Source organism: Plasmodium brasilianum, chromosome 1 (genome assembly GCF_023973825.1).
Source record: "Plasmodium brasilianum strain Bolivian I chromosome 1, whole genome shotgun sequence".
Classification (NCBI taxonomy): Eukaryota; Apicomplexa; class Aconoidasida; order Haemosporida; family Plasmodiidae; genus Plasmodium; species Plasmodium brasilianum.
Window position 1 is genome coordinate 944495 of NC_090114.1, and position 13305 is coordinate 957799.

Consider the following 13305-nt stretch of genomic DNA (forward strand, 5'->3'; position numbering starts at 1 on the left):
TTTAAAATTGTAGAGAATGTTATGGACCACATATTAGTATTTTCAAGAAGAAAAGTATTCCTATATAACAAAAAAAACTTCATATATTATGTATATATATATATATATATATATATGCTGTTCTTTAATACATGCATATTAAATTTTACTTCAAATAAAATAATATTTTTTTCTTTTATTACATATATATAAGAGTATATAACTTTTTTGTCTTTTTTTCATAGTGAGAAATACTCACATGGTTATGTTCAATACACATTTTTAAAAAAATTGTGAAGAAATATACATATTATATTTATTATATAAGAGGAATTCATATTTGAAAAAAAAAAAAAAAAAATTCAACTTTATACCTAGTAAAATCAAGTTACAAAGATTTATGGAATATTAAAAAATACAATTTATTTCACGCACATAACTAAAGTATATAGTTCATAATATTAGACTTTTAAATATTAAAATTACATATTATGAAAATTTAAGAACAAAAAATATGATCAGAATAAAGAAAAATAAAAAAAATTATTTTAAGGTGGTTTTAATACAAAATTTTTCTTAAAGATATTTTAAGGTAATCCATAGCTTTATCATGTTTATATTAAATGTTACTTAAAAGCGATTGAGTTTATATATATATATATATGTATCCTATACTTACAAATTTTTAATAATTTCATAAAATTTTTATCATGTTGCAATAATTAATTAGGTTTTGTAATTTTAACCATAATTTCGAAACTTGTCATAATTTTTGTATGTTTATATTATATTATATTATAAATTTTATATATAATAATTTTTAATAATATGAATAGTTTTTACTGTACTTATATTTCTTCCTCATACATTTATTAACACTACTATTTTTATGCTGCATATTCCTTGTAACGCAAGAGTTTTATTGCAATCTTACATTATTTTTCTGGTTTTATGTGGATTACTTATTAGTACATCCGGAGTTACAAATGCGCATTAATTTTCTGTAGTATGATAGTATCTACTTCTTAAAAACGTGGTTATAGCTGAAAAAAAAAAATTTTCTGTTGAAACTGTTCCTAACATTTTTAACGACGTTCGTTAACTAAAAATTTTTAAGTTTACGGACGTTTCTTTTTTTTTTTGACAAATTAATGTAAATATAAATATATAAATAAATATACACATATACACATATACATCTATATATTTTAATATTTCGGAATTGTTTACGAAAAAAAAAAAAAAAATGATTAGTAATTTCTTTTTTGATACATAAAAACATATGCGCATTTTTTCATAATTAGGGAAATTTGTGTTTCGTCATAAAGTTTCATAAGAAAATAAACAATTATAATTAATTTCATAAAATGGCTAAAAATAAATATATTTAGATAAATAAATTATGCACAAAAGCGGTAAATACTGCAGGAACAAAATTTTGATGTATTTAAAAAAGAAAAAAAAAAATGAAACAAAAAAGACACAAAATATGTCGGCAAGGGAGGATGCATACATATATACGTATACATAATGTATATATATATATATATATATATATATATATATTATGTATATACATTATATAGTTCAAAAGGTACATATTTGTTATACTTTTAAAAAGCTACAGTTCTATTTTCCATTTTTTTTAGTAGTATATCATTCTGTTCTTGCTGAAGTTCGAATAATTCATTTAGTGAGACAAATTTTTCAACGGTTAATAAATTATCTTTAACCTCTTTCCCATTAATTCTTTTAACTATAATTTTATCGTGAACTAAACTTAAAGCAACTTCTGTCTTTCCAAAAGTGTAAACACCTCTTCTATTTTTGTTCCATGCTATTTGGCTATTGTGTGTGTTGTGCCAGTCTCGTAATTTTTTATCTATAGGATCAGAGCTGTGAGTAATATAAAACTTTTTAGGTTTTCCTAAACGTATATTAATATATGTTTTCGGATTTTTAAAGCATGTTAATGGTTCAAGTTTTTTTAATAAAGGATTATATTCTTTTTTTTTTGTTAATTGGGTTCTTTTTGCAGATGACACGTTTTTATTATGATCTTTACCTTCATCTGTGTCATGTACATTCGGTCTATCTTCATCCGTGCCACGTATATCCATGTCATGTTCATCCGAGATATGTTCCCCTCTGTCACATTCCTCTTTATTCAATTCATTAAATGCGTTGATACCATTTTTTCTTTTTTGGATAAGTTTATTATTTCTAGCCTTATCCAACTGTTTACTGGATTTTAAATGACATGACACATGTTCATGGGTACCAAATGAATCATTCATAATCAATTCGTTCATTTTTTGAGAAGACCTATAATTATTGGAGTCATGAAATTCATTAACAAAATAGTCAACGTCATTTTCTGTATTATTTTCATAATTATACTCCTCTCGCGTGTTTTCCAAGGTTTCGTTTTTCCCAAAACTGAAGTTACTTTCTATTTCATTATTATGGTTGATGTTATTATGACTGTTTCCAAAATCGTTGTTGTTTTCCTTATTCTTACTATTAGATAATCTAGAGGGAGAAATAATTTTTTGATAATCAGGTGTTGAATTAACAATTCCTTGAGATGAGTTATCTAATAATGTCTTTAGATGTTTTGCCTCCTTTTCTAGAATATATTTATCTTTATTAGGTACAACTGTAACAGTTAGGTTCTGGGGTTTATCTTCAGGAATTAGATAGGATGGCAATCCATATACGTTTGTGCTTTTATTATTTATATTTAAGGGTACAAATTTGTTAGGTGCATGAATTAATTTCGTAGAAAAATTAGGAGGATGGAAAAAAGGAGATGCCGATGCTAAAGAGAAAGAGTCTTTTTCTAAATTACCTCTTTTTGAACTATCATCTTGCTTTTTATTTAATGGTTGAATGTATGTACCAATGACTTGAGGAAGTCCTAATTCGTAAAAACGTTTTATATTTTGCTGTTGTTGCTGTTGTTGCTGTTGCTGCTGTTGTTGCTGTTGCTGCTGTTGCTGCTGTTGCTGCTGCAGTTGTTGTTCGCCAATCTTCATGCCTCCAATCATGCTTTTATTGTGCCTTAAAATAGCACTGGTTTGTTTACATAAACTTTCCAAATTTAAAGTTGGTTTTACTGGTTTTGGCAATATGTTCTGGATATTTTTGTTTAAGTCTAACATTTCCAAATGACTAGCATCTAAATATTCGTACTTACCATTTTTTTTTGCATCTCTATATGATTCCTCCATTTTTCTTATGTTATTTAAGCTAATTCTATATTCCTTTTTTTCATCATTTGTTTTGATTATCCTACTGACATTGTTTTTAGGATACATAAAATGGTCCTCGTAGTTGTTCACTTGATACATCGATTTCATATTCGAATAAAATTTATTGTTTATCCTTTTTGTTTGTTTGGATGGCTACTTATATAATTATTTATTTTTTTTTCTGAATGTTGTATTGAACACACCCGTGTATATTTAATTTTTTTTTTTTTTTTTTTTTTAAATTATGCCAATATATATATATGTGTGCATATATGTTGCATCATATATATATGTGTATAAGTATACTTGTGTATACGTATATATGTATATGTGCATATACTTTTTTTCCTACTATTTTTGATTAAAAAAAACAATTCATACTGTTCTGAAAATTTACAAGTGTCTATAGTATTTTCACATAAAACAAATAAATGTTTTAGTGGTGTGTGCAAAATTCATATGTTCTTGTTCCTATTTTAATTTAATTTGAATATGCCTCATAGCATAATTAAAAAGAGATAACAACAAAATAAAACAAGAAATATTAAATTAGAAATAAAAAAGAAGGAAATTCTTATGTTTCATAAACTTATGAAAATAGGAACAATAAAAATTAATAGAATATGCTTGATAATTGTATGAATGTATTTTTTTTCATATGTGTAAGATGTGTCTTTACAAAGAACAAATGTTAATATATATATTTTTTTTTTTTTTTTTGCAAACATGCCACAAGATCATTATCCAAAATATTTCTTAAAAAAGGAACTAAAACTTCATTAATTTTTAAAAAAATTATTGATGACTTATTTTTTAATTATTGCAAATATGTCGTGTTATGCATATATATATATATATATATATTATACATATATGTGAGATTTCCCGTATGCAGAACAAACTTTTTGGGAATTAATTTAGTTCTATTTGAAGTACATAAAAATAAAAATAAAAAAAGAAGTATATTTGCCTGAATGTTGTAGAAATATTTTGCACTTTTAAAACGTGCACACGTTATTTTTAAGGAAAAAAACAAAAAGTTATTTGCACATGAACAAAATAGAAGAAATAGTTATTTACACATACACAAAAAAGAATAAACAGTTATTTATACATTAACAGGACAGAAAAAGTTATATACATATTATCAAAAAAAAAAAAAAAAAAAACAGGATATTCTTATTTACAAAATGTTCTCATGCATATATATGTTAAAACCTAAAATACTGGAACACCTTTTTACCCTTTACATTTCTGTAATTATCTGCCTATGTATATATATATATGTATACGTGCAAGTATTATATTTAATTTTCTTTTTTATAAAATTTACAAGTTAAAGTTAAGGCTTTACAAAAATCCAGTTTTCGTGAACTTTTTGCACACAGGAAATATTATTATTATTAACAGCTATTTTAAAAAAAAATTGTGAATAGATTTTTTTTTTTTTTTTTTAAATAGCTTAAAAAGTAACAAGTTTTATGATTTTTAGCTTGTTACATATGTGACATATTCTTTAAAATGCACAAAACATGTTAAACACAATTGAAATATTTAAGGTGTCATTTAATATCTAAAATTGTTTTAATTTTTTATATCATATTATAAATTAAAAAAAAAAAAAAGTATACTCAAGATGTGCATATATATATATATATATATGTATATATACACATAAATGCAGTGCACATACATTTTGTGTTCTATTTGCTGCAACTTTAAATTGTACATATATTCTACTTAAAAAAGGTAATACAGTTGTAATGCCTGTACAACACTGTGAACTAAATTCGAAATGAAGAAAGCTGGAAAAATGAAAAAGTAAAAGAAAAAATGAAGTTTTAAAAATACGTATTTAGGAGGAAATAAAGGGATTATTATTAGTTATACAGACATTTTATTATTATTTAATGAAATGCTGATATTTTTTCATTTTTCTTTTCGAATAAAACAAATAGAAAAATTAAGCTGGAAAGTGATTTAACGCTAATTGTAGCATAAGGAGTGTGCAAAAATTTTCTAAATTTGCTATTTTATCTTTTTTCTGATAAAATTTTTTTCCTTTTTAGCATTTAAAAAAAAATATAATATTTCTTTCCTTTTCTTCAGTATATATATTTTTTTTATACTATTATGTTTATCTATATACAATTTCTGAAATTAGAAAAAATTCCTTAAATTGTAAAACAGCAGCATATAACATAAGTTCATTCGTACGATTGATTAATTTCTAATATATTTTATTTGTATAATGTATCATATATATTCCAAAAAAACAAAAAATTATTTTATGTGCAATTACATAAGATTGCTTCAAATTTTCATATATTCTTTCTTACTGGGATGAGAATAATATTTTAATAAAATCTGTTCAAATTATGAAATTAATGTTTCTTTTGCATCGGCGTTACAATAATGCTACTATATACAATGATCATTTCCTGAACTTCAAAAATTATGTTATTTTATTTTTTTAACATTTGAGTAATGTTTCATTTTTACACTTTTATTTTTTTTTTTTTTTGCATTATAAGTTAAATATCTTATTTTATTCTTTTTATATATAATGCTTTTATGGATTAAAAGCAAGCATTTCGTTACAATATTCTGTTACAATTAGAAAACATAACTACATTTATGTATATTTTGATCAATAATTATTTTACATTTTGTTGATATTTATTATATATAACATATATATGCAAATGTATATGTTTATAACGTAATTAATTATGGCCTTTTTTTTACCTACGGTTGACATTTGAATTTTACGAAATCTTAATAAGAAAAATATAAAAAAATATGGTATAATAAAAGATGCAATTATGAAAATAGTAATTTTATGTTATACATAATATTACGTTTCAATGTTCATAATACAGAGGGAAAAAAAAAAAAAAAAATGAAAACAAATACATTTGATTAATATAAATATGGGAAATGTTGTAAATAAAATTGTTTTTAATGCCCCTTATGAAGGGTGCTTTGAAAAATTTGATTTAGATTTTATTTTTATTGAAATAGAAAATAAGGAAAAAGTTGCAGCTTATTTTATTAATAGGTACTCTATTTAGTTTTATATAGCTATAAATGTATACATATATATATGTATATATATATATATATATTTTGTATGCATGTGCATTTCTACATTTGTTTTTCAATATATTATCCTATGTAATTATTTAATAATCTTTTTTTTTATTTTTTATCTTAGAAATGCTCCGTTAACAATTTTATTTTGTCATGGCAACGGTGAGAACATATACATGTTGTATGATTATTTTTACGAGACGTCGAAAATATGGAATGTTAATGTATTCTTATATGATTATCTTGGTAAAAAAAAAAAAGACATGAAATAAAAAGTAAATCATAAATATATGTCCTTTATTTTGTTTTAATTATGTTTTAGTGTTTTCGTATGACTTTCTTTTTTCCGATATACACATTTATTTATATGTACAGTTTATAATATTGTATCATTTAATTATTTATTTATTTATTTTTTTTTTTTACCATGATTATTAAATTTTTTAAATTATAAAATTACTTCAAAAAAAAAAAAAAAAAAAAAGGATATGGAGAAAGTACCGGGACATCATCAGAAAAAAATATGTACTTAACTGGAATTGCGGTTTATGAGTAAAAAAATTTTCTTCTTTTTTAGAATGTATAATTGCCGATACTTTGATTTTCATTAAATATATTTCGTAAATTTTTGTTTTTTTAATTTTCTTATTTTCTTCTTTATACGTAGTTACATGGTAGACTGTTTAAACATAAAACCAGAGAGCATCGTTCTATACGGGAAATCCATAGGTTTACAACAAAAGAAATGTGTACATATATACTTTGCAGCAATGTTTGAATATGTAGAAATTTCATATAAAATAAATAAATAAATATATATATATACATTTCCTAAAAATAAGTTTGTTGCAGTAAAATAAATTACATGACAAAAAAGAAAAAAAATGTGTATTAAATTATGTTTTTAGGTTCATGTGCAGCAGTTGATATAGCAATTAAAAGGAAAGTAAAAGGAATAATTTTACAAAGTGCTATATTATCCTTGTTAAATATTTGTTTTAAAACTAGGTTTATTTTTCCTTTTGATTCTTTCTGTAACATAAAAAAAGTGAGTTTCCATTTATTATTAATAAAAAAAGATTATAACAATATTACATGAAATTTTTTTGTTTTATTTTTTTTTAGATTCATATGATTCCTTGCTATGTATTTTTCATTCATGGCACTGATGATAAAATTGTTCCCTTTTACCATGGATTAGTAAAAATGGAAAAAAAAGAAAAAATACAAAATAAAAAAAATTATCCGACTATCCATGTTATAAAACTGACGCAAGTCAAATTATTGCAATGTGCTACTTTATGATTGTGCTTTTGAGTTATACGATGTATCAATAAGTTGCGTGTATTACATTTATGTAATGTGGGCATATATATTATATGTATATATTCATACATACATACGTAAATGCTACATATATATGTAAATTTTTTTTTTATGCGTATTCTCGAAGTGTCTTTATGAAAGGTGCAAACGGAAGGTTCATCCTTACTGGGTTATTGATGGAAAACATAATGACATCGAACTAATTGAGAATAAAAAATTCAACGAAAATATTAAGTCCTTTTTAAACTTTTTAAACAATTCATATATTTAAAACGTTTTTAAATTTTGTCCGTTTATTTTATTTTTAAAGGATATCAATATTAAAAACTCTAAAATAATTTATAAATTTTTTTTTTTTTTATTATTTTATCATTATGAAAAAGTATTTTCTTTACCTCTTTACAAAAATAATTCTGCATATATTCCCTTTATGTATGTGTGTGTATAAAAATATAACAATTTTTTTTTTAAATTTTTTTTTTATAACAGTTATATTTTATATAATTTATTTTATGTATCTAAAAATACAACTACTGAACAGTATTAACCGAATATCAATAAATGTACATTTTTTTATGTTATCAATGTGTTGGAATTACACGTTGTGTTCTAATTTACATTCAAAATACCTTTCCATTTTAAATTATATACTTACACAACATATATATATACATTATACAGCCATTTAGGGGAAATGATGTAATAAAAAAGAAGAAAAAAGAAAAAGAAAAAGAAAAAGAAAAACGTGTAATAACAATAGTAGCTATGTTTAATAAATATTAAAAAAAAAAAAAAAAAATAAGGCGAAAACACACAAACTTTAGGAGAAAAATTAACAGATAATTTAAATATAATTGTATATACATATATAAATGTGTATATATATATATATATATATATATATACATATAATATATTGTGTAACTTTTCTTCCAATGCGATGAATTTACACGCATATATTGCATATGTTATACGATGATGTATAAATAGTATTATATTTTCTTTTTTCTTTTTTTATATGATAAATAATAAACATAAGAATATTAATTATTACTATTATAATGTAAAATATAAATTTTTGGATACATTTTTTTTTATTAAACAATACGAACTCATTTTATGTTAAATAAGATTTTTTTTTTTTTGTAAAATTATTTTAATATAAACGAGTTTTTAAACATCAACTTCATAGTTAATATTACGCTTTTTTTTTTTTTTTTTTTTTCTTTTATTATTATACACACAAAGAGATTTGAATTTATTATATAGCAATTAAGTATATATAATTATATATACATATATACCATAAATATAATATAATTTTATAGGTATAAAATAATGATTATAACAATTTCTTATTTAGTTATAAAATATAATAATATAATGGAAGATTTATAATAGTAATATATTTTATGTTCATATAACGATGACTATGAAAACATAAAGAATAGATTTATAAAAATATATGTTTCATCTATTCCAACAAATTTGAAGTTAAAAAAAAAAAAATAATAAAAAGAAAAAAAAAAAAAAGAAATTATTTGAATAATAAGAGGGTCCATAAAAATAAAACCGAAAACTGGTGATGGTGAAAAAGTGAATGACGCAATAAACATAATAAAATAATATTAGTAGTAATATTAAAGTAAAAAAAAAAAAATCAGTTTTTTAAAAGTAGAGTTAGTATTTTCGTAAATTAAGTTTTTAACATATAATGTATTACGAATATGTATATATAATATATATATATTTACAAGTACTTATTAATTATTACTATTATGATGATGTGTAAAATATAAAATCAATTATATTCTGCTATGAATGTACATAAATATATGCTAAAATATTTATATACAATATTATACGCGCTAACGCATATATATATATATATATATTGTATGTACGTATGTATGAATTTATGTTCAAAGTTCGAATGTGAAATTAAGGATATATAAATACCCATTTAATACCTTGCTTTGTAATATATATATATATATATATATATATATATTTTTTTTTTTTTTTTTATGGAATAAAGCTAGTTTTTGTTTAACGTAACTGTATTTTTTTAACACCTCTTGTAAACTTTAATATTATTTTATTTATACTTATATTTTTATTTGATTTTTTTTATAAAAATGAAAAAGAATTTGATTATTGAAGTACTGGAATATGAACAGGATGATAGGGGTTATGTGTTGGACTCCTTCAAAGATAAAACATTTAAAACAATTTTAAGTAAAAACGAAAATAAAAATTGCTTTGATTGTGGTAATAAAAATCCAAAATGGTTATCTTTGACTTTTGCCATATTTATTTGCCTGAACTGTTCAGGTAAACATAGACAATTGGGAACACACATATCTTTTGTACGTTCAACTGGAATGGATAAATTTACTGCAAAACAATTAGTTAGGATGTGTTTAGGAGGTAATTTAAAAGCAAGTGAATTTTTAAAAAAGAATAAAGATAGTAGCATGTGTGATTATGCATCACATAATTCATTAAAATATAAAATGTACTTGGACAATTTATTGGAAGATACGTTATTAAAATATAGCAATGAAAAAAATGTACATACTGTGGAATTATGTAATAACAAAAATAGTAGCAAAATTGACAATAGTTATAATAGTGTTAAACCGATAATTAATACAAACAATTGTAGTAACAAAGCGCCAATTGATTTAATTAATGACGATTTGAATAAGGAGGACACTATAAATGAGCAAAATGCAAATGATACGAATATATTAAGTAACACTCTGCCAAATACCAAGAGTGCAAGAAAGTCAGATGTGATGAGCAGTAATATGAAAACTCATTTTATGGAAGAAAAAGTAGTTTATAATAATTGTAATAAAAATTTTAAAGCCAAAAAAATTGATATAAATTTTGACGACACAATATTCGATGATAATGGAATGAATAATAATATGCAATATGAAAAAAATACCATAGAAGGAAAAAATATGCATAATTTACAAAATTCTCTTAAAATAGGTGGTAATGATAGTAAAATTAATAATTATAACAATTATAATAATATAGAAGGAAAAAAAGACAAAAAAGGATACGACAACAGGTATAATTATGGCGTGGAAGGCTATCCACATAGTTACTCTGTGGAAAATAAAAAAGGATTTGATACGTACAATAAAATGAACAGCGGTAAAAATAATAATAGTAGTAGTAGCAGCAGCTATTTTAATAATAATAACAATTTAAATATTACAAGTGATGCAAAGTTAAATAAATTTAAAGACTGCAAAAACATACGCTCAGATCAATATTTTTATGACGAAAATCAACAGAATGAGGATCATGTTGTGCGAAATGTTCATATAGCAAATAGCATATCGTCAGATCAATATTTTAATAAGAATGTTAATAATAGAAAAGGAGTATGGAATTTGGATGAACAAACAATTCAGAACTTACAAGGTTTAAAAGTAACAGCAAGGGAAGGCTTATCAAATATCGTTGCTGCTGGCAATGAAGTGTTTTTGAAAGCTAAGGAGTGGTTTAACAATTAGCGTCTTATGTTTACCATTACTGTGCATACAAATGTTCGTGCATGCATGTGGCGTTGATGTATGTACATATATGTGTATATTTTTTTAGGTTTAATTTTTAAAGTGATACGTGCGTGCTCTTATACACATATATATATATATATATATATATATGTGTAGCAGGGTACGTTTTACAACTTCTTTTCATGACTTATGTTTTCATTTTTTTTTTTTTTTTTGTATCATCTTCAAGCTTATGCATATGTAAAGTATATACTTGGGGGTTTGTTTTTTTATATTCCTTTTTAACATTAACTTTATTTTTGCAATTATTTATTACTTTTTTTTTTTTCCCAATTTAGTAGCAAAAAAATATTTGAAACAGTGTCTTTTTAAATATTTATGAAAAAAATTCTAAAAAGGAATACGTATATATATATAAGAAAACAAAACAAAACAAAGAGACGGAGATTAGTACTGCGGATGGTCAAAAACTATTTATTCAATTTCTCGTCAATGATGGTTTCGTTTTAATTCTCTTCTTTCGTGGTGCTGAGCTGAGGAGAGCTTTTATTACAATTTCTGTAAAATACATTATTTTATCTTTTTTATTTTTACTTCCACTTTTGCTTCTCTTTTTTCCTCAAAATGTTTCCTCAGATTTGACTTTATACAGTGAGATATGTATATGTTCATGGTAATATGTCAATTTTAATTTTAAGCTTAATTTTTTTTTTTTTTTTAATTCATTTTCACGTTTTTGGGATTTTTTACAGCTCCCCACATTCCACTATATTAATAGGAATTTTTGGTTTATAAATATACGGAGTAACTGACACATTTTCAATTTTTTTTAATAAAATTAAAGAATCATTGTCTATAATTCTACCAAAAACAACATTTTTTCCATCTAGCCATTCACATTTTTTGGTCGTTATAAAAAATTGACAACCATTTGTATTTGGTCCACTATTAGCCATACTTAATAATCCTTCGCTATCATGTTTTATATCAAAATTTTCATCTTCAAAATTTTCTCCATATATACTTAAACTCCCACTTCCATTATAATTAACAAAATCACCTCCTTGTATCATAAATTCTTTTATTACTCTATGGAAAGTTGTATTCTTATAACCAACTGGTACATTATTTATTTTGAATTCACCTGTACAGAATTTCCTAAAGTTTTCACTTGTTTTTGGTACAATATTTTGAAATAATTCAAATTTAAATTTCCCTAAAAAATGATTACCCAAATTTATGTCCATAAATACAACAGGGTTAGAAGGGTTCGTTAATAAGTTCGATAAATAAAATGGTACAATAGTGTTTTCATCATTTTCTTCTAGGCTCGACTGATCCACTTTTTTATTTTCACCATCTTTAGTACTATTGCCTTTCATATTTTCAAGTGTTCATTCGGTAGTTCTTCGTTTTTGCCATACATAAATGTTAAATATGTTTCACAGCAAAAAAGTTTCAAAAAAAAAAAAAAAAAATAATAAATAATAAGTAACATTAAATTAAAAAAATGTTATGTTAACAAATAGTAATTACAAATTAGTAATACTTTAAAACGTCCTCACATTTTGACATTTTCGAACTTGCGTAGGCGTACAAAAGAACATTTCTTCTCATAAAAGTCAACGAAATGCTTCTTCTAGCAGTGTGAACCATTTATAGTACTTTTTTGTTCATATATTTGTTTATACTTTTGTTTTATATTGCTTTATTTTGTTATTATGTAACTTTTTTTTTTTTTTTTTTTTGTTTTATGCATTTAAATTGAGTCGAAATATTTCATTTTTCATGCGCTACAGTTTTATATCTCTTTTTTTTTTTTTTTTTTTTTTTGCTATTTTAACTATTTTCCTTACAGTTGCCTTAATGTTATATGTTCGCAGAACTATGAAAAAATGCATTAATAAATGACGGTAATTCACATATACATTCATGTAGTAACAATTTAAGGAGGTTCTTTTTTTTTTTTTTTTTTTTGTATAAAAAGCTACAAATTAAAAGTTTCTGCCATAGTGCTGCAATTGCGCTTGTAGGGGCATGCACATGTGCCTATATATATACATACATATATATGTGAATACATATATATGCATACATGTATACATATGTATAAT

At 23.0% G+C, this 13305-nt stretch overlaps 4 protein-coding genes across 4 annotated transcripts; 2 read left to right on the plus strand and 2 right to left on the minus strand.

Moving 5' to 3' along the window:
* Nucleotides 1–1592: 1592 nt before the first annotated feature.
* On the minus strand, nt 1593–3341 carry MKS88_000524 (uncharacterized protein; the record flags this gene model as incomplete). The annotated part of the gene is made up of 1 exon (XM_067216351.1): nt 1593–3341. The coding sequence occupies one exon, from the start codon at nt 3339–3341 to the stop codon at nt 1593–1595; it is 1749 nt and encodes a 582-aa protein (XP_067075760.1).
* A 2825-nt stretch (nt 3342–6166) lies between these two features.
* On the plus strand, nt 6167–7923 carry MKS88_000525 (alpha/beta hydrolase; the record flags this gene model as incomplete). Its single annotated transcript, XM_067216362.1, has 6 exons — nt 6167–6294; nt 6451–6528; nt 6994–7055; nt 7235–7374; nt 7452–7601; nt 7780–7923. 6 exons carry the CDS (start codon nt 6167–6169, stop codon nt 7921–7923), a joined length of 702 nt encoding a protein of 233 aa, XP_067075761.1.
* A 1867-nt stretch (nt 7924–9790) lies between these two features.
* MKS88_000526 (GTPase-activating protein) lies at nt 9791–11188 on the plus strand (the record flags this gene model as incomplete). The annotated part of the gene is made up of 1 exon (XM_067216373.1): nt 9791–11188. The coding sequence occupies one exon, from the start codon at nt 9791–9793 to the stop codon at nt 11186–11188; it is 1398 nt and encodes a 465-aa protein (XP_067075762.1).
* A 749-nt stretch (nt 11189–11937) lies between these two features.
* On the minus strand, nt 11938–12573 carry MKS88_000527 (peptidyl-prolyl cis-trans isomerase; the record flags this gene model as incomplete). The annotated part of the gene is made up of 1 exon (XM_067216384.1): nt 11938–12573. The coding sequence occupies one exon, from the start codon at nt 12571–12573 to the stop codon at nt 11938–11940; it is 636 nt and encodes a 211-aa protein (XP_067075763.1).
* Between the last annotated feature and the right edge of the window lie 732 nt (nt 12574–13305).